The 23847-nt window shown below is 52.8% G+C and overlaps 1 protein-coding gene across 2 annotated transcripts; it reads right to left on the bottom strand.

Annotated features, from left to right (window-relative positions):
• Positions 1 to 1261: 1261 nt before the first annotated feature.
• On the bottom strand, positions 1262 to 23631 carry YJU2 (YJU2 splicing factor homolog). Of its 2 annotated transcripts, none has more exons than XM_016934705.3 (8): positions 23488 to 23631; positions 21365 to 21465; positions 19519 to 19663; positions 16168 to 16302; positions 12203 to 12384; positions 8210 to 8330; positions 2569 to 2719; positions 1262 to 1768 (listed from the first exon to the last, which is right to left on the bottom strand). In XM_016934705.3, the coding sequence occupies exons 1-8, from the start codon at positions 23509 to 23511 to the stop codon at positions 1656 to 1658; spliced, it is 972 nt and encodes a 323-aa protein (XP_016790194.1). In that variant the 5' UTR covers positions 23512 to 23631; the 3' UTR covers positions 1262 to 1655. The 2 variants fall into 2 exon arrangements, 1 of the variants encoding a protein (XP_016790194.1); XR_001711593.4 differs by lacking the exon at positions 1262 to 1768 and adding an exon at positions 3022 to 3304 and having other exon boundaries at positions 2590 to 2719.
• Between the last annotated feature and the right edge of the window lie 216 nt (positions 23632 to 23847).

The raw sequence follows: 23847 nt of genomic DNA, 5'->3' as shown, positions 1-23847 counted from the left end.
TTCCATTTCTGGCTGGCTGTTCTGAAGAGGTATTTGCCCACATTCATAAGGAAACACCCACGAGGAGGTTTGTCGTGACACTGTGTTTAGCAGCAACATTATGGGGAACGAACCCAATGTCCCCAGTAGGCGAAGGCTGAACTCTGGCATAAATAATGGAATTCCAGCCGGGTGTGGTGGCTCAGGCCTGGAATCCCAGCTACTTGGGAGGCTGAGGTGGGAGGCTCACTTGAGCCCGGGAGATTGAGGCTGCAGTGAGGTGTAACTGTACCACTGCACTCCAGCCTTGGTGAGAGACCAAGATCCTGCCTGAAAAAGGGGGAGGGGGGTGGGGAGCTAGGCCCAGGACAGGAACTGTGGCATGTTCCTGTAATCCCAGGACTTTGGGGGGCTGAGGCAGGAGGGTTGGTTGAGGACAGGAGGTCGAGTCCAGACTGGGCAACACGGCCAGACCCTGTTTCTCAATTTGTCTTTTTTTAAAGAAAGAAAGGTGGGGCGCGGTGGCTCACGCATGTAATCCCAGCACTTTGGGAGGCCAAGGCGGGCAGATCACCTGAGGTCAGGAGTTAGAGACCAGCCTGGCCAACATGGTGAAACCCTGTCTCTACTAAAAATACAAAAATTAAGCCAGGCGTGGTGGCGGGCACCTGTAATCCCAGCTACTCTGGAAGCTGAGGCAGGAGAATTGCTTGAACCCGGAAGGCGGAGGTTGCAGTGAGCCAAGATCGCGCCATCGCACTCCAGCCTGGGGGACAAGAGCGAGACTTCGTCTCAAAAAAAAAAAAAAAAAAGGTAAAGAAAGAAAAAAAAGAAGAGAAAACAAAAAGAGCCCAGATGCACACTCAGGCGACAACTAAGTATAAATATCTGGGTTCATGCCTGTCACAGTGGCTTATGCCTGTGACCCCAGCACTTTGTGAGGCTGAGGCAGGAGGATCACTTGAGCCCATGAGTTCAAGATCAGCCTGGGCAACATGGTGAAACCCAGTCTCTACTAAATATACAAAAAGTTAGCCAGGAATGGTGGCACACACCTGAGGTCTCAGCGACTCGCGAGGCTGAGGTGGGAGGATCACCTGAGCTCGGAAGTTCAAGGCTGCAGTGAGTCAAGAATACGCTACCGCACTCCAGCCTGGGCAACAGAGTGAGATCCTGTCTCAAGACACAAACAAACCTCTGTGGAATGACCCTTGAATTGTGCTAACAGAGCCTTGTCCCGGGGCCTCCTCATCAGACTCTGGGAGAGAGAAGGGGCCCAGGCGGTTGGCAGGTTTCCTTTTATTGGTTCTAGACAGTTTGTGGAAGGAAGAGATGAGGCCATCTAGAGGCCGGCAGGCTCGCCCAGTGCCCCAAACACTGCCACCCTGAAGTAGTGTTGGAAGCTGCTCCAGGGATGTTGCAGCCCTAAGCACAGTGACAGGTGGGGGCAGGAGCAGCAGGGGTCCCCGAGGTGTTGAGAGGCTGGTGAGGGCACAGAGAAGCGACCTCCTGGGGCTGAGGCCCCTGTTGGCCCTATGTGTTGGAGCACGCTGGCGCTTGTCTGTCCGGTCTCCAGTCACGCCAAGGCCTCCTGCCCTGACCACCAGCAATGCTGGCCTCAATGTGGCTGAAGCTGGACGTGTGACCTTGACCTGGTGAGGGGGTCCTGGGAGGGCTCAGTTGCTGCCGTTGCTGTCGTCACTGTCCAGGTATGCACCCAGCTGGCTCAGGGAGGACGCGCCAGGCGTCAGGGGTGTAGGGTTGGCCTCCTTCCTGTTTGGCGGGGCTCCTGGTGGGAGAGCGAGAGTTAGCTCATCTCAGCTCCAGAGCAGACAGGCCAGGGACAAGGCATGGGGCCGGCCACCTCTGCAGGTTTGCAAGGCCCAGAGGCGACAGCATGTGAATGGCCTGGCCTTTCTGGATGGCACCTGATGGGACCCATTGCAGATTTACATCTGCACACCCGGGACTCAACAGCTCCACTGCTGAACAGTGGCCAATGCAAACCTTGCCCAGGCAGGCAACGTGCGCTGCCAAGAATGGAAATGGCGCAAAGTTCACAGTCCAGTCACTGTGGACTTAATTGCCTTAGGAAACATCATACTAAGGCAATTAAAAGACAAAAACAGGCCGGGCGCGGTGGCTCATGCCTGTAATCCCAGCATTTTGGGAGGCCGAGGTGAGTGGATCACCTGAGGTCGGGAGTTCCAGACCAGCCTGACCAACATGGAGAAATCCCACCTCTACTAATAATACAATTTAGCCGGGCGTGGTGCTGTAGTCCCAGCCACTTGGGAGGCTGAGGCAGAGAACTGCTCAATCCAGGGAGGCGGAGGTTGCGGTGAGCCGAGATGGCACCACTGCACTCCAGCCTGGGCAACAGAGCAAGACTCTGTCTCAAAAAAAAAAAAAAGAAAAAAGAAAAAAAGAAGCCGCCTGCCTTCTCTGCTCACTCCACTAATTGGTCCTGTGGGGGTCGCAGGCCGCCCCCAGCCACCCCATGAAGTCTCCGTAACTGCACAGGGAGCTGCTGCCACCTACAGGCCACTATAGAAACCGCGCCCGGCTCTGGGAACTCTGTGACCTTACCTGGGGTGGGGGCTGCCTGAGGCTGCCCGTTGCTGCAGTCTGGGTCGGCCTTTGCCTTCTTCACCACGACCAGCCTCGACAGCGGGGGCCGGTTGCCCAGGCTGCCAATGCTCTGCTCCCAGACCTCCACCTTCCTCTTGGGCTTTGGGGCCTGCAGGTGATGGGGACACATGTGGGGTTCTGGCCCCTCGCCACAACCCCTGCTCACTGCCCCATGCCCACTCTTCCACTGCTGCGCTGACCACGTTCCTCCTCTGCTCTAAACTCCTCTATGGCTCCCCACTGCCCTAGGCTTGGCACGCAAGACCTCTGCCCATTCTCCATCCCACATAGCCTGGTCTGGCACTTCCTGAGTCACACCGTGGCTTCTCATCTCCATGCCTTTACCCATGCTATTCCCTTCCCCAGGGATGCCCCCTTTTCCATGCACTCGCTTGGTGAACTCCTACTCACCCTTCAATACCCAACACAAGACACCCCTCCTCTGAGAAGCCCATCATGGTTCAAGCTCACATGCAGGCTGCATGTCCACGCTCACAGTGCCCTCTGCTGGCTGTTATAACTCTCTCCCCAACTCTGCCGTGAGTTCCTGTCTTCCCCACTGCTGGCTCTGCGGTGCCACAAACAGTTCCTGGCACAAGGAGGTGCTCAATGTACTTGAGAGAACGAGTGAAAATGGAGGAAGCCGCCTTGAGAAAGAGTTAGGGGCAGGTAGAAAAGGCCTCCAGCTCCTTAACTGCAACAGAAGGGACCCTTTAATCTATTTTATTAAAAAAAAGTTTTTGGGGGGAAGGTCTCACTCTATTGCCCAGGCTGGAGTGCAGTGGTGCAATCATAGCTCACTGCAGCCTCGAACTCCTGGGCTCAAGCGATTCTCCTGCCTCAGCCTCCTGCAGGTGCACGCCACCATGGCGGGCTAACATTTTTAATTTTTGTAGAGACGGGATCTCGCTATGTTGCCCAGGCTGGTCTCAAACTCCTGGCTCAAGCGATCCTCCCGTCTCAGCGTCCCAAAGAGCTGGGATGACAGGTGTGAGCCACTGCATCTGGCCTCTTCAATCTGTTTTATGTTTAAATAGAGGAAGTGGTAACCACTGGGTTAAGGAAGTCCCAATGGGTGCTCTGCCCTCACGGAGCTCACCGTGTGGGGAGGGAGAGGGACAAGGAGGCCAATACCCAGGATAACATCCATCTGGGTGAGAGAGAAGCCAGGGTGTGTGAGCTTGAATTGTGAGGATGAGCTTCTCAGAGGAAGGGCGTCTTGCACTGGGTATTGAAGGGCGAGTAGGAGTTCACCAAGCGAGTGCTTGGCAAAGGGGGCATCCCAGGTAAGGGGAATGGCATGGGTAAAGGCGTGATGAGAAGCCACAGTGTGATTCAGGAAGTGCCAGGGCAGGCTATGTGGGATGGAGAATGGGCAGAGACCTTGAGTGCCAAGCTGATGGTGTGAGGGGCGGCCACTGCTAAGGTGGTGGAGAGGCCTCCTGAAAGTTGTGGCTCCGGGCCGGGCGCAGTGGCTCATGCCTCTAATCCCGGCACTTTGGGAGGCCAAGGCGGGTGGATCACGAGGTCAGATAGACACCATCCTGGCTAACACGGTGAAAGCCCGTCTCTACTATAAATACAAGAAATTAGCCAGGCTTGGTGGCACACGCCTGTAATCCCAGCTACTTGGGAGACTGAGGCAGGAGAATCGCTTGAACCTGGGAGGCAGAGGTTGCAGTGAGCTGAGATCGTTGACACTGCACTCCAGCCTGGGTGACAGGGCGAGACGCTGTCTCGAAAAAAAAAAAAAAAAAAAAAAGTTGTGGCTGTGGGCTGATGTCAAAATGAGGAAAAGAAGTCAAAAGGCACAGATGGCCAGGCACAGAGGCACACGCCTGTAAGCCCAACACTTTGGGAGGCCGAGGCGGGTGGACCACTCGAGGTCAGGAGTTCGAGACCAGCCTGGTCAACACGGTGAAACCCTGTCTCTTTATTAATAAAAAGAAAATACAAAACCTAGCCAGGTGTGGTAGCACAGGCCTGTAATCCCAGCTACTCAGGAGGCTAAGGCAGGACAATTGCTTCAGCCTGGGAGCCGGAGGTTGCAGTGAGCCGAGACCGTGCCACTGCACTCCAGCCTGGGCGAAAGAACGAGACCGTCTCAAAAAAAAACAAAAGTTACCTAGGTTAGTTCCCAAACCTGTTTCTACAGGTGGTACTCATCATCATTAAACTAAACTAAGGATTGGGAGGCCAAGGCCGGAGGACTGCTTGAGGATAGGAGTTTGAGACCAGCCTAGACAACATACAGACTCGCCTCTAAAAAAAAAAAAAAGAAAAGAAAATTAAAAATTAGCTGGCTGTGGTGGCACACACTACATACTTGTGGGTCCCAGCTACTTGAGAGGCTGAGGTGGGAGGATCATTTGAGCCCAGGAGTTGGAGGCTGCAGCGAGCTGTGATCGCGTCACTGCACTCCAGCCTGGGTGACAGAGCAAGATCTCATCTCTAAAATAAAAATAAAATAAACCAAGAAAACGCAAGTGTGGAGATATTCCTTCCTATAAAAGTTAGGGTGAAGGTTTGAAAAGTCTTGATGAAAGTGAATCATGTTAAAACCAAATAAAACACCTGCTATCAAATCAGGTAGAGGCACAAGACTGAGGAGTAAATCAAAAAAGGTTGGACTGCTTTCAGAGTACCTTTACTCTGTTGATTCATTCAAAAAAAAAAAGGAAAAAAGAGAGGAAGTTGTAGACAATGAATTCTGGGAGTGGTTTATGCGAGAACCACAGTGTGAGAACTCTAATCAGAGGACACAGCTTCAAAGAAAATGTCTTTTAGAAAAATGTCTTGGGGCCAGACATGGTGGCTGATGTCTGTAATCCCTGTGCCTTTAGAGGCCAAGGCGGGAGAACTGCTTGAGGCCAGGAGCGTGAGACCAGCCTGGGCAACACAGCAAGACCGCATCTCTGCAAAAAGAATTTGAAAAATTAGGGGCCAGGCGCAGTGGCTCACGCCTGTAATCCCAGCACTTTGGGCGGCCGAGTCTGGTGAATTACCTGAGGTCAGGAGTTCTAGATCAGCCTGGCCAACATGGTGAAACGCCATCTCTACTAAAAATACAAAAATTAGCCAGGCATGGTGGCAGGCGCCTGTAATCCCGGCTACTTGGGAGGCTGAGGCAGGAGAATCGCTTGAACCCGGGGGGCGAAGGTTGCAGTGAGCCGAGATCACACCACTGCACTCCAGCCTGGGCAACAAGAGTGAAACTGTCTAAAAAAAAAAAAAAAAGAAAGAAAGAAAAGAAAAATTAGCCAGGCGTGGTGGTGCGTGCCTGTGGTCCCAGCTGCTCAGGAGACTGAGGTGGGAGGATTGCTTGAGCCTAGGAGGTTCAGGCTGCAGTGAGCTGGGACTGCATTACTGCACTCCAGCCTGGGCAACAGAGTAAGACCCTGTGTCAAACAAACAAACAAACAAACAAAAAAGGAAGAAAGAACAATCGTTTCTTTTTTTTTTTTTGAGACGGAGTCTCGCTCTGCCGCCCAGGCTGGAGTGCAGTGGCACAATCTCAGCTCACTGCAAGCTCCGCCTCCTGGGTTCACGCCATTCTCCTGCCTCAGCCTCCCGAGTAGCTGGGACTGCAGGCGCCCGCCACCACCCCCGGCTAATTTTTTGTATTTTTAGCAGAGATGGGGTTTCACCGTGTTAGCCAGGATGGTCTCAATCTCCCGACCTCGTGATCCACCTGCCTTGGCCCCCCAAAGTGCTGGGATTACAGGCGTGAGCCACCGCGCCCGGCCTAGAACAATCGTTTCTGTGTGTCTGTGTTATTGGTTTATGAGCCCCTACTTTTACCACCTTCTTCAATGAACAAACCAGAGTGGCTGAGGCCACCTTGGATGAGTCAGCTGTGGTGGAAAATGCTGGTCATCCACCAAAACTCCTTCCTTTTTTTTTTTTGAGATAGAGTCTCACTCTGTTGCCCAGGCTGGAGTGCAGTGGCACAATCTCAGCTCACTGCAACCTCTGTCTCCCAGGTTCAAGTGATTCTCCTGCCTCAGCCTCCCGAGTAACTGGGATTACAGGCATGCACTGCCATGTCCAGCTAATTTTTGTATTTTTAGTAGAGACAGGGTTTCTCCATGTTGGCCAGGCTGGTCTCGAACTCCTGACCTCAGATGATCCGCCTGCCTCGGCCTCCCAAAGTGCTGGGATTACAGCACTTTGAGCCACGGCGCCCGGCCTCCCTTCGTTCTAGTTGGCAGCACAGCCAGGCACGGACTAGCTGGAGGATGCATCTCACAGTTTCCTTCGCCACTAGATGGGGCCTTGTGACTATGCTGTGGCCTCTGGCATGAGAGAAGAACTGAGGTGGGCCCCATCTGAGGCTGGGTGGTCCTCCACACACTTTTTGCCTTCCCACAGCCGGACCCTGAAGGTGCTCTGAGCCAGCTGTGACCACAGCGCAGGAAGCCGTGCTCCAGAAGGAAGGAGGCTGAGTCCCTGAATGGTTCCAAGGAGCAGAGCTGCCTGAAGTCCTAGACTGTCAGCCCAGGGCTGTTATGACTGAGAAATAAATTTCTATGTTCTTTCTTTACATTCTCTTCTTTCGGCAGCTTAAACAGGGGTTGGCGAATTACAGACCCATAGGCCTGCCACCAGTTTTAGTAAATTAAGTTTTTTTTTTTTTTTGAGACAGAGTCTCATTCTGTCACCCAGGCTGGGGTGCAGTGGCACGATCTTGGCTCGCTGCAACCTCCGCCTCCCGGGTTGACAAGCGATTCTCCTGCCTCAGCCTTCTGAGTAGCTGGGATTACAAGCGTGAGCCACTGCACCCAGCCTTAATTTTTATTTGTTTATTTTAGACAGGGTCTCACTCTTGCTCAGGCTGGAGTTCGGTGATACTGATACAGCTCACTGCAGCCTTGACCTTCTGGGCTCAAGCGGTCCTCCTGCCTCAGTCTCTCAAATAGCTGGGACCACAGACATGCACCACCACCCATGACTAATTTTTGTAATTTTGTAAAGAAGGGGTCTCACTTTGTTGCCCAGGCTGGTCTCAAACTCCTGGCCTCAAGTGATCCTCCTGCCTTGGCCTCCCAAAATGCTGGGATTACAGGCATGAGCCACTGCACCCCGCCTATAAATAAAGATTTATTGGCACCAGGCAACACCCACTTATTTACACCTGATCATGGGTGTTTTGGGCTACAGCCACAGGGTGGAGGAGTTAGGGTGCAGACTGGCCTTTTAAGAAAAAGTCAAGTTCTGGCCGGGCATGGTGGCTCACGCCTGTAATCCCAGCACTTTGGGAGGCCTAGACGTGCAGATCACGAGGTGAAGAGATTGAGACCATCTTTCCCAACATGGTGAAACCCCATCTCTACTAAAAATACAAAAAATTAGCTGGGCTTGGTGGCGCGTGCCTGTAGTCCCAGCTACTCGGGAGGCTGAGGCAGGAGAATCGCTTGAACCTGGGAGGCAGAGGTTGCAGTGAGCCGAGATCGTGCCACTGCACTCCAGCCTGGGCGACAGAGCGAGACTCCGTCTCAAAAAACAAAAACAAAAAACAAAAGAAAAAGTCAAGCTGACCCCTGGCTTCAGTTGTCCCTAGTTCACCCGGGAGCCCCCGGGACTCAGGCACCCCACTTACCTCGTCCAGGATGGCGGTGGGGTTGGGCCGAAGGGCTGGCTGCAGGGGCGAGGGAGCGGCCTCATCCTCTGAGTCGGAGTCCTCCAGCAGTCTTCGCTTTCTGGCTTCCTCCAACAGGGCGCTGTGGGATGGAAGATGGGAACGTGGGCGCGCTGTGTTTGGGGAACAGTGCCTGGGATGTACCTGCTGGGGTGGCGAGGGGCCTGGGTGCCTGGAGACCTCTTCCTGCCCTCAGTGAGCAGGGGTGGGAGGGAGTAGGGGGAGCACAGATTACTTTTTTTTTTTTAAGAGACAAGGTCTCACTCTGTCACTCAGGGAGGGTGAAGTGGCACAATCACAGCTCACTGCAACCTCAACCTCCTGGGCTCAAGCGATCCTCCCCACTCAGCTTCCTGAGTAGCTGGGTCCACAGGCGTGTCCCTATGCCTTATTAAATTTTATTTCATTTTATTTTTGAGACAGAGTCTCGCTCTGTTGCCCAGGCTGGAGTGCAGTGGCGCAGTCTTGGCTCACCGCAACCCCCACCTCCCAGGTTGAAGCGATTCTCCTGCCTCAGCTTCCCAAGTACCTGGGAGTACAGGTGCCTGCCACCACACCCGGCTAATTTTTGTATTTTTTTTTTCTTTTTTGAGATGGAGTCTTTGTTGCCCAGGCTGGAGTGCAGTGGCGTGATCTTGGCTCACTGCAACCTCCGCCTCCTGGGTTCAAGCGATTCTCCAGCCTCAGCCTACCGAGCAGCTAGGACTACAGGCACGCACCACCGTGTCCAGCTAATTTTTGTATTTTTAGTAGAGGCGGGGTTTCGCCATCTTGGCCAGGCCGGTCTCTAATTCTGGGAGTGGTTTATGTGAGAACCACAGTGTGAGAACTCTAATCAGGGGATATAGCTTCAAAGAAAATGTCTTTTAGAAAAATGTCTTGGGGCCAGACATGGTGGCTGATGTCTGTAATCCCTGTGCCTTTACAGGCCAAGGCAGGAGAAATGCTTGAGGCCAGGAGCATGAGACCAGCCTGGGCAACACAGCAAGACCGCATCTCTGCAAAAAGAATTTTAAAAATCAGGGGCCTACATCCCCTTACCTGGGATGCCCCCTTTGCCAAGCACTCGCTTGGTGAACTCCTACTCGCCCTTCAATACCCAATGCAAGACGCTCTTCCTCTGAGAAGCTCATCCTCATAATTCAAGCTCACGCACCCTGGCTTCTCTCTCACCCAGATGGATGTTATCCTGGGTATTGGTCTCCTTGTCCCTCTCCCTCCCCACACGGTGAGCTCCGTGAGGGCAGAGCACCCATTGGGACTTCCTTAACCCAGTGGTTACCACTTTCTCTATTTAAACATAAAACAGATTAAAGGGGCCAGATGCAGTGGCTCACGCCTGTCATCCCAGCTCTTTGGGACGCTGAGACGGGAGGATCGCTTGAGCCAGGGGTTCGAGACCAGCCTGGGCAACATAGCGAGACCCCGTCTCTAAAAAAATTAAAAATGTAGGCCGGGCGCGGTGGCTCACGCCTGTAATCCCAGCACTTTGGGAGGCCGAGGCGGGCGGATCACGAGGTCAGGAGATCGAGACCATCCTGGCTAACACGGTGAAACCCCGTCTCTACTAAAAATACAAAAAATTAGCCGGGCGTGGTAGCGGGTGCCTGTAGTCCCAGCTACTCGGGAGGCTGAGGCAGGAGAATGGCGTGAACCCGGGAGGCGGAGCTTGCAGTGAGCCGAGATCGCGCCACTGCACTCCAGCCTGGGCGAAAGAGCGAGACTCCGTCTCAAAAAAAAAAAAAAAAAAAAATTAAAAATGTTAGCTAGGACTACAGGCACGCACCACCATGTCCAGCTAATTTTTGTATTTTTAGTAGAGGCGGGGTTTCACCATCTTGGCCAGGCTGATCTCGAACTCCTGACCTCAGGTGATACGCCCACTTCAGCCTCCCAAAGTGCTGGGATTACGGGCGTGAGCCACCGACTGCACCTAGTCTACTTTTTAATTTTCATTTTTTTTTAGGAGGAATCTTGCTCTGTCGCCCAGGCTGGAGTTCAGTGGCACCATCTCGGCTCACTATAACCGCCTCCCGGGTTCAGGCAATTCTCCTGTCTCAGCCTCTGGAGCAGCTGGAATTACAGGCATCTGCCACCACGCCCAGCTAATTTGTTTTTGTATTTTTAGTACAGATGGGGTTTCGCCATGTTGGCCAGGCTGGTCTCGAACTGCTGACCTCAGGTGATCCGCCCGCCTCAGCCTCCCACAGTGCAGGATGGCAGGCAGGAGACCCTGCGCCCGGCCCCTTCTACTTTTTTACATTAACTTTTCCGTGTCCACCAAGGGCAGTGGTGTGGTTAAGTGCCTGGATGCCGGAACCAGCCTGTCTGGATGGAGCCTGGAGGGTAACCTTGGTGGGGCTCATGCCTGGACCTCCCTGGACCTCAGTCCCCTCCATGATGAAGATCACACTGATCCCCAGGGCTGTGTGGGTAGTGAGGTTACAGCCACGCCCGGTGCCCGGAAGGTGCAGGATGAACGCAGGCTCCCAACACTGTTCTGCACGGTATCGCTGATCTGCACACCCATCAGGCACTGACGTGGAACCTACCAGAACCTACCTGCTGGAAGCCCTGGGGACACAGGAGAGGCCACCACGTCCCTGTACTTACAGCTCAGATTCTAAAGGAGGGAGGGGAGATGAGGCACCAGGAAAGGAGGGGATCAGCATGCGGGCTCAGAGGTGGTCGGCGTCAAAGGCATTCACCAGCCAACCACAGGGGCTCACACGTGTCATCCAGCACTTCAGGAGACTAAGGTGGGAGGATCGCTTGAGGCCAGGAGTTCAAAACCAGCCTGGCCAACATAGCGAGGTCCTGTCTCTACAGAAATAAAAACAATTAGCTGGGCATGGTGATGTGTCCCTGTGGTCCCAGCTACCCAGAAGGCTGAGGCAGGAGGAACGCTTGAGCCCGGGAGATGGAGGCTACAGTGAGCTATGACTGCACTACTGCACTCCAGCCTGGGCGGCAGAGCAAAACCCCGTCTCAAAGAAAAAGAAAAGCGTCGGCCGGGCGCGGTGGCTCATGCCTGCAATCCCAGCACTTTGGGAGGCCGAGGCGGGCGGATCACGAGGTCAGGAGATCGAGACCATCCTGGCTAACACAGTGAAACCCCATCTCTACTAAAAATTACAAAAAATTAGCTGGGCTTGGTGGCGGATGCCTCTAATCCCAGCTACTCGGGAGGCTGAGGCAGGAGAATGGCATGAACCCGGGAGGCGGAGCTTGCAGTGAGTGAGATGGCGCCACTGCACTCCAGCCTGGGCAGCAGAGGGAGACTCCGTCTCAAAAAAAAAAAGAAAAAAAGAAAAGTGTTCACCCAGGCCTGAGGCTGTGTCCTCAGAAGGCGGCTGGTGAGGGCGTCCCTTGGTGGGTGTCCGGGAGCCTGTGCTGGGGGCCTCCCACCCTCATGGATGGGACGGGCTCTGGGGCTTCAGCTGTTCCTGCAAACACCATGGTTTATGCGTGACCCCTGCTTTCCTCTGGAGTCTGGAATCCCAGCATGGGCCAGGCAGCGGGGGCTGTGGGACCAGGCCCCATAGGAATCCCACGCTGGGTCTCTAGGAGCTTCCCTAGTGATGTCGCCTTTCTCGAGTCCTCCGGGCTGGTGCTAGGGGATGAGGCGTGTCCTGCGAGGCTCCACCAGGAGAGGATCTGGAAGGCCTGGCCCCCGACACACCACACATGCCTTTCCCCTTTGCTGAATCTGCTGTGTCCTCTCGTTGTGACAAACCGCAGCCATGCGGGCGACCATGTGCTGAGTCACCGTGCCCGGCAGTGGCCTGGGACCCCCTCGAGAGACGCCACAAGGGAGAAAGTGAGATGGGCGGTGGGAAAGGGGTCCTTGCAAAGGCGACACTCCAGAGAGCGGGGAAAGGGTCTGGGGCAGAGGCAGCGCCTGCCGGGGCAGAGGCTGCGAGGTGGGGCTGGGTTGGGCCGGCCCTGACTCACGCGGTCTCCTGCTCGTCCTCCTCCTGCTGCTGCCTCTGCCGCTCCTCCTCCGACAGGCGGTGCTGCCTCAGCATAGCCTCGAAGTCCACGTGCGCCTGCCGCTGGTTCAGGTCTTTCAGCTCCTGGAGGTTCTCCAGCACCTCCATCTCCAGCTTGGAGTCCTTGGTCCGGTTCTCTAGCACCTGGCGGGCATGGGGCGGCGGGGCTGAGTGCATGGGGATCGCACCACGGGGCAAACCCTGTCTGGCCTCGGGGGCCACCGCGGGCCACGGGAGGAACCCCTACCCCCACATTTCCATCCTGCTCAGGGAACCCCCTGCCCATGCCCAGCACTGTGTCCATTTCACAGGTGAGAACACTCAGGTCTGGGGAGGGAAAGTGACCACATGGGGCTGAGCAGTGGTGGAGCCAGGATCTGAGCCCTGGGGCAGGGTGGGGTGGAAAGAGGCCAGCTCTGGACCCAGGTGGCCTGGATTTCTGGCCTGGTGCCATCTTTCAGTAAGAATAATAAGGAAAAATTTGGCCAGGCACAGTGGTTCACGTCTGTAATCCCAGCATTTTGGGAGGCCAGAGCAAGCGGATCACCTGAGATCAGGAGTTCGAGACCAGCCTAGCCAACATGGTAAAACCCTGTCTCTACTAAAAATACAGGCTGGGTGTTATGGGTCACGCCTGTAATCCCAGCACTTTGGGAGGCCGAGGCAGACAGATCACTTGAGGTCAGGAGTTCAAGACCAGCCTGGCCAACATGACGAAACCCCATCTCTACTAAAAATACAAAAAGTAGCTGGGCGTAGTGGCATGTGCCTGTAATCCCAGCTACTTGGGAGGCTGAGGCAGGAGAATTGCTTGAACCCGGGAGGCAGAGGTTGCAGTGAACCAAGATTGCACCACTGCACTCCAACCTGGGTGACAGAGTGAGACTCCATCTCAAAAAAATAAATAAATAAAAAATAAAAATACAAAAATTATCCAGGCGTGGTGGCACACACCTGTAATCCCAGCTACTTGGGAGGCTGAGGCAGGAGAATCACTTGAACCCAGGAGGCAGAGGTTGACTGAGCTGAGATCGTGCCAATGCATTCCAGCTTGGGTGACAGAGCGAGACTCTATCTCAAAAATAATAATATTAAGGAAAAATTGTAAAAGACAACCTGAGCACCTACTGTACACCAGGCCCTGGGCAAAGACGTTTCCATATGCCATCTCATTTAATCCTCACAACCCCCATTTTACAGAAAAGGAAACTGAGGCTGAGGGAGGCGAGTCTGGTGGCCACGGGCCCCTGAGAAGTGGCTTTGGAGCCAGGCAGGTTGGGAGTGAATCCTGCCTGGCTGCTTCCTGGTGCTGTGACCTTGTTGTATTTACCCTTTGGAAAAATGGCAATTCTGACAGTTTAAAAGTATGTCCACAAACTCTCTGATGCTCCTCCATTTAAGGGGTGGAGGTGACTCCCCTCCCCTTGAGCAGGGGCTGGACAAGCTACTTGCTCTAATGGAATATGACAGAAATAATGGCACGTAACTTCTGAGACTAGGATGTAAAAGCACAGGCCTTCCTCCTTGCTCTCACTCTTGGGTCACGTGCTCTGGGGTAGGCAGCCGCCATGTTGTGAGGTTGCTCAAGCAGCTCCCCACACAGTGAGGAACTGAGGCTGACAGCCAACAGCCAGTAGAGGGAGCCAGTTTGCGAGTGGCTCCTCCAGCCCCAGTCCAGCCTTCAGATGATACTGCCCTGGCCAACACCTTGACTGCAACCTCATGGGAGCCCCCAAGCCACAACCATCCAGCTCAGCTGCTTCTGGATGCCTGACTCTGAAAAACTGTGGGATAATAAATGTTTGTTGTTTTCAGTCACTAAGTTTTGGGATAACCTGTTATGTAGCAATAGCTGACTAACACCAGGGTAAGAGTCCCTTGCTGTCAGTGTGGAGGTAACTAAATTCACACACAGACAGCAGTGCGACAGGCCCAGGCACACACCAAACCCTTGCCAAGGCTCATTTCCCTCCCTGTTGCTCTGCATGGCCATGGAAAATGTTGTATCTGGTCTGATGTGGCTTGCTCAGAAAACTCACATTTGGCAGGGGTGGGTGGGTCCAGGAATAGATAGGAATGGATGGGAAATATGGAAGCAGGAGGGGACAGCAGGGAACACAGTCATTTAAAAATCTATTTTATATATATATGTGTATGTATATATATGTATATGTGTGTGTGTGTGTGTGTATATATATATATATATATATATATATATATATATATTTTTTTTTTTTTTTTAGCGACAGTCTTGCTGTCTTCCAGGCTGGAGTGCAGTGATGTGATCATAGCTAACTGCAGCCTCAACTTCCTGGGCTCAAGTGATCCTCCCGCCTCAGCCTCCCTAGTAGGTGGGACCACAGGTGCACACCAGTACACCTGCCTAATTTTTGTTGTTGTTGTTGAGACAGAGTTTTACTCTTGTTGCCCAGGCTGAAGTGCAATGGCGCGATCTTGGCTCACTGCAACCTCCGCCTCCTGGGTTCAAGCAATTCTCCTGCCTCAGCCTCCTGAGTAGCTTGGATTATAGGCGCGTGCCACCATGACTGGTTAATTTTTGTATTTTTAGTAGAGACAGGGTTTCGCCGTGTTGGCCAAGCTGGTCTTGAACTCCTGACCTCAGGTGATCCGCCTGCCTCAGCCTCCCAAAGCAGTTGGCTGATTTTTTTTTTTTTTTTTTTTTTTGACACAGAATCTTGCTCTGTCGCCCAGGCTGGAGTGCAGTGGCATGATCTCAGCTCACTGCAGCCTCTGCCTCCTGAGTTCAAGCAATTCTCTGCCTCAGCCTCCCGAGTAGCTGGGATTACAGGCGTCTGCCACCATGCCCGGCTAATTTTTTGTATTTTTAGTAGAGATGGGGTTTCACCCTCTTGGCCAGGCTGGTCTTGAACTCCTGACCTTGTGATCCACCTGCCTTGGCCTCCCAAAGTGCTGCGATTACAGGTGTGAGCCACCACGCCTGGCAAGCACCTGGCTAATTTTTTAATGTTTTATAGAGACACAGTCTCACTATGTTGCCCAGGCTGGTCTTGGACTCCTAGACTCAAGTGATCCTCCTGTCTCAACCCCTAAAGTAGCTGGGACTACAGGTTCAAGCCACCATGCCTGGCTCCTTTTAATATTTCTGAGAAAATACAAAATTGTCCTATTGGAAGTGAACACAATTTCTTTTATTTATTTATTTTTTTTTTTGAGACAGAGTCTTGCTTTGCTGCCCAGGCTGGAGTGCAGTGGTTTGATCTCGGCTCACTGCAACCTCTGCCTCCCGGGTTCATGCAATTCTCCTGCCTCAGCCTCCCAAGTAGCTGAGATTACAGGCATGCGCCACCATGCTTGACTAATTTTTTTTTTTTTTTTTTTGGAGACGGAATCTCACTCTGTCACCCAAGCTGGAGTGCAGTGGCGCCATCTCAGCTTCCTGCAACATCGGCCTCCCCGGTTCAAGCGATTCTCCTGCCTCAGCCTCCTGAGTAGCTGTAATTCCAGAAGCGTGCCACCACGCCTGGCTAATTTTTGTATTTTTAGTAGAGACAGGGTTTCACCATGTTGGTCAGGCTGGTCTCAAACTCCTGACCTCGTGACCCACCCACTTCGGCCTCCAAAAGTGCTGGGATTACAGGTGTGAGCCACTGCACCCAGTGTTAAGTTTTTAAATTTTTAGTAGGAACAGGGTTTTGCCATGTTGGCCAGGCTGGTCTAGGACTCCTGACCTCAAGTGATCCTCCCGCCTCAGCCTCCCAAACTGCTGAGATTACAGGCATGAGCCACTATGCCTGGCCTCCTGGGGACATCTTAAAGTTTTACCAACCACGCCCCCCACCCCATCTTCCTTCCTTGGGGACCTGAGGCAGGAAGGGCACAACCATCGGCACACACACACACCCACACACACAGTGCCCATGAACACCTACATGGCCCCCGACTCACCTTCATGGGGTTGTTCAGCTCCTCGTCCTCCCGCTCCTTCTGCACCCTCTTCTCCTCCTCCTCCAGGAGCTTCTCAGCCTGGAAATTCCGCGTGGCTCCATGCTCCATGGTGTAGTCTGTGTTTTCAGGGTCTGTCTGCAGGGAGGATAGACAGACATCAGCTCCTACATCCCCAGGCACCAGAATCTTCTAAAGTACCACCAGCAGATCAGGGCCCCTTCTCTCTGATTTTTACTGGTTCTACTACCTTCTCTTTTTCTTGTCTTATTGCTTTGGCTGGTGAGATTTCTTCCTAGTGCTCCTCCCATCTCCATGGGCAAAAATGCCCAACTCCCTGGCATGGACTTTAAGACTCTTCCCATCTGCCCACTGCCTCCCTGCAGCCTCCACTCCCTACCCTCAACATGACTGCAAACAAACTCTCCAAGGAGGCAGGTGGATCACTGGAGGTCAGGTATTCAAGACCAGCCTGGCCAACATGGAGAAACCCTGTCTCTACTAAAAATACAAAAATTAGGCAGAGCAAGGTGGTGCATGCCTGTAATCCCAGCTACTCTGGAGGCTGAGGCATGAGAATCACATGAACCTGGGAGGTTGAGGTACAGTGAGCTGAGATCACACCACTGTACTCCAGCCTTGGCTACAAAGTGAGACCCTGTCTCAAAAAAAAAAAAAAATCTCCAAGGTTCTGCACATGTTTTGATTTCTGCCCTTTGTATTTATTAACACCTTTTCTTTGATTATAAATCACATGTACAAATATGTATACAGCATGCCCCTGTTTTTGTTTATTGAATAGAGAGGCTAAATACACCCTGGTATCTTAAATTACACACTGGAACAGAAAAGTGACATTAGCAGAAAAACTGAAATCTACCTTCGATCTAAATGCTAATAGTAACACTATGTTTTTTATTTTTTTTTGGGACAGGGTCTCGTGCTGTTGCCCAGGCTGGAGTGCAGTGGCAGGATCATGGCTCACTGCAACCTCAGCCTCCCGGGTTCAAGCAATCCTCTCACCTTAGCCTGCCGAGTAGCTGGGACTACAGGTATGCACCACCACACCTGGCTAATTTTTAAATTTCTTTTTGGTAGACACAGGGTTTTGCCATGTTGCTCAGGCTGGTCTCTAACTCTTGGACTCAACCGATCCTCCTGCTTTGGCCTCCAAAGTGCCGGGATTACAGGCGTGAGCCACTGCGCCCAGCCACAGCCTACGATGTTAATGGTAACATTCCACCTTTAGTTTCTTTTTTAAATTAAAATTTGTGTGTGTGTGTGTGTGTGTGTGTCTGTGCAGACATGGACAGGGTCTCACTATGTTGCCCAGGCTAGTCTTGAGCTCCTGGTCCGCAGCAATCCTCCTGCCTTGCCTTCTCAAAGTGCTGGGAGTAAGCCACCATGCCTGGCCCCACCCTTAGTTTCTTACTGTGACAGATGTACCCTGGTTATATAAGATGCTAATATTCGGGGAAGCTGGTGAGGGGTAGGTGAGAACTATCTGTACTATCTTTGGAACTTTTCTGTAAATCTTCAGGTATTTCAAAAAAAGTTTTTGTTTGTTTGTTTTTTTGCAGACAGGGTCTCACTCTGTCACTCAGGCTGGAGTACAGCAGTGAAATCATGGCTCACTGCAGCCTTGGCCTCCCAGACTCAATTGATTCTCCTGCCTCAGCCTCCCAAGTAGCTAGGACTATAGGCGCATGCCATCATGCCCAGCTAATTTTTATATTTTTTGTACCGACGGGATCTCACTATGTTGCCCAAGCTGGTCTTGAATTCCTGGATTTAAGCAATCCTTCTCCCTTGACCTCTCAAAGTGTTGGGATTACAGGCATGAGCCACTGCACCCAGCCAAAATATTATTATTATTATTTATTTATTTATTTATTTATTTATTTATTTATTTATTTTTGAGACGGAGTCTCGCTCTGTCGCCCAGGCTGGAGTGCAGTGGTGCGATCTCGGCTCACTGCAAGCTCCACCTCCTGGGTTCACGCCATTCTCTTGTCTCAGCCTCCCGAGTAGCTGGGACTACAGGCGCCCGCCACCACGCCCGGCTAATTTTTTTGCTTTTTTTTTTAGTAGAGACGGGGTTTCACTGTGTTAGCCAGGATGGTCTCGATCTCCTGACCTCATGATCCGCCTGCCTCGGCCTCCCAAAGTGCTGGGATTAGAGGCATGAGCCACTGCGCCCGGCCTATTTTTGTATTTTTTTTTAGTAGAGTTGGGGTTTCATCATGTTGGCCAGGCTGGTCTCGAACTCCTGACCTCAACTGATCCACTTGCCTTGGCCTCCCAAAGTGCTGCGATTATAGCTGTGAGCCACTGCGCCCAGCCCAAAATGTTTTTTTAATCAAAGAAAAAAAGCTTATGGCAAAAAAGTATTCAAAGAGTACTTAAGCATAGGAAGAGAAAATTTTAAGTTATCTTCAGTCTTTCCTTAAATTCTCAAGGTAACAAATAAAAGTCAAATTGCAATTTTTATTGGCTGTGTAATATTCCATTGCATGCTACTATTTTTTTTTTCTTTTTGAGACGGAGTTTCACTTCGTTGCTCAGGCTGGAGTGCAATGGCGCAATGTTGGCTCACTGCAACCTCTCCCTCTCGGGTTCAAGCGATTCTCCTGCTTTGGTCTCCCAAGTACCTGAGATTACAGGCATGAGCCACCACGCCTGGCTCACTTTTGTATTTTTAGTAGAGACGGGGTTTCACCATGTTGGCCAGGCTGGTCTCAAACTCCTGACCTCAGGGGCTCTCTTTCCTTCCTTGGCCTCCCAACCTGCTGGAATTACAGGCATGAGCCACTGTGCCTGGCTTTTTTTTTTTTTTTTTTTTAGTTGGAGTCTTGCTCTGTCACTCAGACTGGAGTATAGCAGTGCAATCTTCGCTCACCGCAACCTCTGCCTCCCAGCTTCAAGTGATTCTCCTGCCTTAGCCTCTCGAGTAACTGGGATTATAGTCCGCCACCATGCCCAGTAATTTTTGTATTTTTAGTAGACATGGCATTTCGCCATGTTGGCTAGGGTGGTCTTGAACTTCTGACCTCAGGTGATCTGCCCGCCTCGGCCGCCCAAAGTGCTGGGATTACAGGCGTGAGCCATGCCCAGCCTGCACGCTAATTTGTTCTTCTCATCCCTTATTATTATCTATCTAGGTTGCTTCTGTCTTTTTGCCTTTATATAGAATGCTGCCATGAACATCTCCCCCAAACTGTTGTCTGTTTCTTGGGGATAAACTGAAATGAGATTCCCTGGATGGAGAGGATCGGAGTTAAGGAACCCCAGGGCCCGCCCTGATCTGAGGTGTGCTGGGGGAGAGGGACCAGCCTGGCCGGCCGTCTCACCTACCTTGAAGGTGATCTCTGCCAGGCAGCGCGTGCACTTGATGTAAAAGCGGAAGATAGGCAGGCCCAGATAGACCTCGTTCTGCACCGTCTCCTTCCGAGCGTTGAATTTCTTCCCCTTGTAGATGTATTCTCCACACGTCTTACACCTGCAGGGCGGCATGTAGGGATGTGAGCTGTCTTGGGACGCTGGCTCCCACTGGTAGGCTGTCCCTGTGGCATCCTGGAAGATCACTGCTTGCTTGCCTCCAGCGACGGGGAGCTCCCTCCTTCAAGAGGCAGGCTGCCCCACCCTGTGTCCAAATCTCCTCTACCTGAGAACTTCGTGTTCTCATTCATATCTTCCTGGGGCTCAGTCCAAGGGTCGCCTGCTTGGGAAGCCCCCTGAGTAGGTGAGGCCTGCCTGTCATGCACTCCCATAAGCAATCTTGGTGCTTACGGGGCACCCCACCCTCCAGGAGGAAAGATGCCACACAGAAAAATGCTGCCCCACCCCCCTCTTCCCCTCATACTCCGGGCTCTGCTCCCCAGCCCAGCACGCCCACCTCCTGTCTGATCGTGCAAACACCCCCAGCTCAGTCCCAGCTCAAGGCCTTTGCTCCTACAGTCTCATGGCCGGCGACACCCTTCATCCTCAGACCTCAGCGCCACCAGTATTTTGCCTGATGTCGCCGTGACTACCCCAGCTACCTATAGCCCTCCCTCCTGCGCCACTGCCCCAGGGGCTCTCTCCTGCCTGACTTCGGGGGCCCGTGCACCTGCCTGACTACCACTATTCTCCACTTCCCATTAGACTGTGGGCTCCATGAGGCCAGGGACTTTGTTCCTGGCGCCCAGCACAGACCCTGGCACACAGCAGGTGCCCAATAAATGAGTGTTGAATGAATAAATGAATGAATGAGGGGAAGGAGTAGACAGGCCAACAACACATGGGCATGAACCGAATTTCACTGACCCAGATGTCTCTTTCCTCGTTAGGTGCGTGATTTCAGATATGCTAGAGCATGAAAAGGTGTGGGGTTTAGAGTTGGTGAAATACAATAATTCTGAAGTGCTACAAAAGGCAAGATCTGGGTATCGTGAGGGGATGATGGAGGCCTCCCGGAGGGGTGAGATTGGAGCCATGACCTATGGCAGACAAGAGGAGCCTGCCATGTGTAAGTAGAAGGAGAAGGCCAGGCGCGGCAGCTCACGCCTGCAATCCCAGCACTTTGGGAGGCCAAGGAGGGCAGATCACCTGAGGTCAGGAGTTCGAGACCAGCTTGGCCAACATGGTAAAACACCAACTCTACTGAAAATACAAAAATTAGCCGGGCGTGGTGGTGCACGCCTGTAATCCCAGCTACTTGGGAGGCTGAGGCAGGAGAATCACTTGAAGCCAGGAGGTGGAGGTTGCAGTGAGCTGAGATCACGCCACTGCACTCCAGCTTGGGCAACACGGCAAGACTCTGTCTCAACAAAAAAAAAAGAAAGAAAGAAAGAAAGTAGAGGGAGAGAGTTCCAAGCAGGGGCAGCAGTGTGTGCAAAGGCCCTGGGGTAGGAACGAGCTTGGCTGTTGGAGGAGCTGAAATATATCTATGGGGCTGCATCTCTGTGGGGTCCTATCCTCTCTGCACACACGTTTACTAACCACCATGATCTCAAGGCAGGCACTGGCTCGGGGGCTCTAAAAGATCCAAAGCTTAATCCCAAATGGTGAGGCGAAGGAGGGTTGGAATGGTCAATGTCTGAGCCAGGACAATGTCTAAGACCAGTGATCTGGTCTTAACACCGGACGAGTCACCTCTGTGGATGCCAGGCACTGCGTCCTTCAGCCATGACTGGTGTGGGGTCACGCAGGGGGTGCTCACCTCATGTTGAAGGGGGCCATCAGCCGCACCACGTACTGCCGGTCTTTGGGGAGCTTGAGTTTGGGGATCTTTGATGGGTCAAAGTCCGGCGGGTAGTATTTCTGCAGGGGAGGAAGGAAACATTGGGGGAGTTATTTTCAGAAGCAGGGGCAGGACATGGCAGAGGGAAGGGGCTCTGGGGAGCTGTGTCGGGGGTCCCCAAGCCCACCCCAGTTTCCGCGACAGGCAGGGAGGACTCGCAGGACTCAGTGCAGTGGGAGGGAGGCCAGGCACAAGCTTCCTGACTCTCTCCCAGTGGAGTCATACAGGACGCATTTAATTCTCCTAAATACCAGTCATGACAATACACATGAAATGCTGTCTACACGGGAAGCTCTAAAAAGCCAGGGTTTGTTTTTGTTCTGAGATGGAGTTTTGCTCTTGTTGCCCAGGCTGGAGTCCAGTGGCGCGATCTTGGCTCACTGCAACCTCCGCCTCCTGGGTTCAAGCGATTCTCCTGCCTCAGCCTCTACAGTAGCTGGGGTTACAGGCGCCCACCACCACACCCCGCTAATTTTTGTATTTTTAGTAGAGATGGGGTTTCACCATGTTGGCCAGGCTAGTCTTGAACTCCTGACCTCAGGTGATCCACCTGCCTTGGCCTCCCAAAGTGCTGGTATTACACGCGTGAGCCATCATGCCCTGCCCTTTGTAGAGGTTAAGCTTTGCTTAGCACTTCTGTTGTTCAGGCAGGAGACCGAGTTCCCCAAGGAGTCCCAACTCCCCAGCAATTCTGTAGAGGGTAAACCAGGACTCTGTTAGCTCAGCCTCCCAATCACGATACTACATCCGTTTCCTACAGAGTCATCTCCCTGGATCTGAATCCTGAGGAGCTGAAACCTGCAGGGCTCAGTTTACTCCTCTGTGAAATGCGCACACTGTCCTCTGTCTCCAAGAGTCTTTGCATGCATTCCTTGAGGCAAGGGGGATAAAGTGCTCTTTGCAGTGTCTGGCACCCAGTAGGTGCTCCAAACACAAAGTGCTTTATTTTCCAGTGGTGCAGTGGAGGTATCTGTCATAATCCATACTCACACTCCCTTTGTATCCCAGGGCTCCTGTTTCCCAGGAGTTCCTACAGCAAGCCTGAGACTGCTCTCCTAGAAAGACCTGCGTGGGGCCGGGCGCGGTGGCTCACGCCTGTAATTCCAGCACTTTGGGAGTCTGAGGTGGGTGGATTGCCTGAGCTCAGGAGTTCAAAACCACCCTGGGCAACATGGTGAAACCTCATCTCTACTAAAATACAAAAAAAATTAACCGGGCGTGGTGGCGGGCGCCTGTAGTCCCAGCTACTCAGGAGGCTGAGGCAGGAGAATCGCTTGAACCCAGGAGGCAGAAGCTGCAGTGAGCCAAGAACGTGCTACTGCACTCCAGCCTGGGAAGCAAGCGCAAAACTCCATCTCAAAAAACAAAAAAACAGAAGTGTGCCAACAGTATAGTTTATACTGAACCTCTGCTTTTCTTCTGGGAGTCTGGAATCTTGGCCACTGTCAGGCAGAGGTTATCTGCATGACCAGACCCCAGTAAAAACACACACACACACACACACACACACACACACACACACACACGGAATCTTGGCCACTGTCAGGCAGAGGTTATCTGCATGACCAGACCCCAGTAAAAAAAACAAAACAAAACACACACACACACACACACACACACACACACACACACACACCCCACCACCCCCCCCAAAAGTACACGATTGGTTACAGTCCCCAAGTGGGGCGGGGCTTCTCAGAGCCACGCCCCTCAAGAAGAGTGCAAAACACGACCGCCAGCATTTAAGGAAGCCCCGCCCCCAGAAAAAAAAACCCTATCTGGTGGTGATTGGGTAAAAGCCCAAGCCACGCCCCGCAGGTGACTGACTATACCCCCAGCCCAGAAGGAAGACTTAGCGAAGGCCCACCCCACCGACGGAAGGCGATGGGGAGGAGTCTAGGGAGGAGTCTGGGAAGCCCCATCTCGCGGAAGGCCGCTGGGAAAGAAGGGTTCCAAAGAGGAGATCTCAGGAAGCTCCTCCCTCTCCCGGAGTTCCGGGATGTCCTGCTCCGATTGAAAAGCCCCAGTCGCCCAACACTTACGTTTAATACTTTTCGCTCCGACATCTTTGCCTTCTAATCACCTCGCAAGCACCTGAGAAATGGTTAGGCTGGGTAATTATCGAGCTTTTCCGACGGAAGCCTTACTTCCGTAAACGTCACTTCCTTCGGCCGCTATTATTGGCTGCAGCATACACACCAGACCTCTTTCATTGGTTCCAATCCCCGCCTATCAAGCTGGAAGTCCCAGCGTCTTCCCTCCGGAGTTGCAACCTGAGTAGCGCGAAATAAGGATTCCGGGAGCCATGTGGAATTGGAGAATTTTGTATAGTGCGCTGCGCCCCCTAGAAGCGGGCAGCGGCTCGTTAAAATTTTGTAACGTGACCTGGCTGCGCTATGCGA

This window comes from Pan troglodytes, chromosome 20 (genome assembly GCF_028858775.2).
Source record: "Pan troglodytes isolate AG18354 chromosome 20, NHGRI_mPanTro3-v2.0_pri, whole genome shotgun sequence".
NCBI classification, from domain to species: domain Eukaryota; kingdom Metazoa; phylum Chordata; class Mammalia; order Primates; family Hominidae; genus Pan; species Pan troglodytes.
Note: the sequence above shows the minus strand (reverse complement) of the source record. Positions and strands in the feature narration are given on the sequence as shown.